Genomic DNA, 3,088 nt, shown 5'->3' with positions numbered 1-3,088 from the left:
GGGGTAAATGACGTTTTAGGTTGGAGTTGTGAATGACGAAAATGCCATTTAACCCTTTAGCTTTAGCTTTTGTTCAATTTGTTTATCCAAAGTCAAAAGAAAGGCAACCCGGAAGCTACGCACCGCACCCTTTCTAGATTCCATACCCTGCCGTGTGGTGCACAACTTGACAGCAACAACATATCCACCTTTCAATCTTTACCGTACACGTGTCGCACTATCAATCGATTTCTTCTAATTCCTACGTCACGTTTATTTTTCTATCCGAGACCGCCTCTTCTTTCTCATCCTATAAATCAACCTCAATATTCATTCACTTTCATCAACAACGATCTTCTCAATCTTCATCTGTTCTTGTTTGTCTTCAATTCTCTCAAGGTATGTTGCCTTTTCCATTTTATTTTTCTCGATTTCTTTTTATTTTTCTAAATTGTTTGCTAGGTTAATGATTCCGATCGGTGGTTGTTTGTTGCATCGAATTCGATCTTCTTTAACATATCGATTAGATCTGCAACTCTATTCTTTGAATTTGTGTTTTTGCAACAAAATTTTTGAAATTTATTGAATTATAATCTTGATGAATAATTCTAAAATCTTCCGTAAACAGCGATTTGGTAAAATTTAATGATCGTTCTTTCACTTCTCGCATCTAAGATTATCCTCAGAGTTTTGTTTTCTCAATTCGTTAGATATTGATATGATCACGATCCGCTGTTGTTTGTTGGAGCTATATTGATCTGATCAACAGATCTCTTAGATCTGAATCGTATAATCGAAATTGTTGTTTGCAATAGGCTACGAATCTGTGATTGTCATCTCAACTGTAACATGAACTTAGATGCTCTATTCGATTTCATTATTTTGATTTATCTTATCATCTTGTGTCTTGAACAAGAAATCTGCTGTTTTATGTTCGATTGATGTTATAGGCTTTATATTATCTGACCTTGCATCTGATTTTATATGATTTCTGTTATTATTTATTGTTTATATTCTTATCGTGTTCGTTCTTTGGCTACAGATGCAAATCTTCGTTAAGACCCTCACTGGCAAGACCATCACCCTAGAGGTCGAAAGCTCGGACACCATCGACAACGTGAAAGCCAAAATCCAAGACAAGGAAGGCATTCCCCCAGACCAGCAGAGGCTTATCTTCGCCGGAAAGCAGCTCGAAGACGGCCGTACCCTCGCCGACTACAACATCCAGAAAGAGTCAACCCTGCATCTTGTTCTTAGGCTAAGGGGAGGTATGCAGATCTTCGTCAAGACTCTCACCGGAAAGACCATCACCCTCGAGGTCGAGAGCTCCGACACCATCGACAACGTGAAAGCAAAAATCCAAGACAAGGAGGGTATTCCCCCAGACCAGCAGAGATTGATCTTCGCCGGAAAGCAGCTTGAAGACGGCCGTACACTCGCCGACTACAACATCCAGAAGGAATCCACCCTCCATCTTGTCCTCCGTCTCAGGGGAGGGATGCAGATCTTCGTGAAGACTCTCACTGGAAAGACCATCACCCTTGAAGTTGAAAGTTCGGACACCATCGACAACGTGAAAGCCAAAATCCAAGATAAGGAAGGCATCCCTCCAGACCAGCAGAGGTTGATCTTCGCCGGAAAGCAGCTTGAAGACGGCCGTACTCTCGCAGACTACAACATCCAGAAGGAATCCACCCTCCATCTTGTCCTCCGTCTCAGGGGAGGCATGCAGATCTTCGTGAAGACCCTCACCGGAAAGACAATCACTCTGGAGGTTGAGAGCTCCGACACCATTGACAACGTGAAGGCTAAGATCCAAGATAAGGAGGGAATCCCACCTGACCAACAGAGGTTGATCTTCGCTGGAAAGCAACTGGAGGACGGCCGTACTCTTGCAGATTACAACATTCAGAAGGAATCAACTCTTCATTTGGTTCTTCGTTTGAGAGGTGGTATGCAGATTTTTGTCAAGACTTTGACTGGGAAGACGATAACATTGGAGGTGGAAAGCTCTGACACCATTGACAATGTCAAGGCGAAAATTCAGGATAAGGAAGGTATCCCACCGGATCAGCAGAGGCTGATCTTCGCCGGAAAGCAGCTTGAGGATGGCCGTACCCTTGCTGACTATAACATTCAGAAGGAGTCAACCCTCCACCTTGTTCTTCGTCTCCGTGGAGGAAATTGAAGCTTTTGTGTTTGGGATGTGTGAGATTTCATGGATGGTTTTAAGTGTTTGATTGATGGTATGGTTTGAAATGGTACTGGTGTCGTTTAAATAAGAATAAGAATAATGAACTCATTTGGTGAATAATTCTACTTTGTTTTAGCTTGGTCTGTTTTGAATGCGTATTTTTTAACTAAAATTGGACATGATGTTTCCAATGAATCATGTAGATCAGCTTCATCTCTTACGTTAGGTTCATCTTAATGTACTCGAACGTTCTTCTCTCTATCTCCTCCATCTTCATAGATCATCACCTTCAACATTGATTATTCTTTTATCTGTCCAATCGTCATCAAAACTAGTGGTAATAACCTATGCCCACGACCTTTTCTCATAACCATTATTTTTACAACCTTCCTACTTGTAACTACGCTTGCCATTGGCTTTCATCTGGCACTACCTGTCAATACAACCATGAACTTTATGCTAATAACAATAGAGATGTTATCTATAGTGGTGGGGAAAAAAACCGGTTCATGATCCGAAATTGATTTGTAAACCAAAACTGATCTGAAAATGTAACTGGTTTGGGTGAAACTAGTTTGGTTTCAAACATATCTACCAGTTTGTCATTCTAGCCGTTAGGACTGGTTTACCATATATGACAGCTTACGGCAACCGATTACATCCCCCACCCAAAACATCCAATGCTTACTTGGTCTCAACTTGGTATTTCCAAACCTAGATAATAAGGTTGAATATCATACCCCAATCAGTTTGCCTTGCTCCTATTACAAGTTAGACTTAGACTCGTTCCTTGACCCTTGGGTTCTAATGCCGTTCACTCCATGTGAATTTTCAAACACAAAATTTCATATTGGGACCCTCAGTAGTAAAGCACGTCTCGTTGCAAATGGTAAAATGATAAAAGTCAACAATAAG

General features: G+C 41.1%; 1 protein-coding gene across 1 annotated transcript; it reads left to right on the top strand.

The window, feature by feature from the left end:
• The first annotated feature begins 275 nt into the window (after nucleotides 1–275).
• LOC145125784 (polyubiquitin 4) lies at nucleotides 276–2,293 on the top strand. Its single transcript, XM_079061197.1, has 2 exons — nucleotides 276–378; nucleotides 1,022–2,293. The coding sequence occupies exon 2, from the start codon at nucleotides 1,022–1,024 to the stop codon at nucleotides 2,165–2,167; it is 1,146 nt and encodes a 381-aa protein (XP_078917323.1). The 5' UTR covers nucleotides 276–378; the 3' UTR covers nucleotides 2,168–2,293.
• The last annotated feature ends 795 nt before the right edge of the window (nucleotides 2,294–3,088 follow it).

This window comes from Lactuca virosa, chromosome 7 (assembly GCF_052849685.1).
Source record: "Lactuca virosa cultivar CGN04683 chromosome 7, Lactuca_virosa_CGN04683_v6, whole genome shotgun sequence".
NCBI lineage: Eukaryota > Viridiplantae > Streptophyta > Magnoliopsida > Asterales > Asteraceae > Lactuca > Lactuca virosa.
This window is presented reverse-complemented; position numbering and strand designations above follow the sequence as displayed.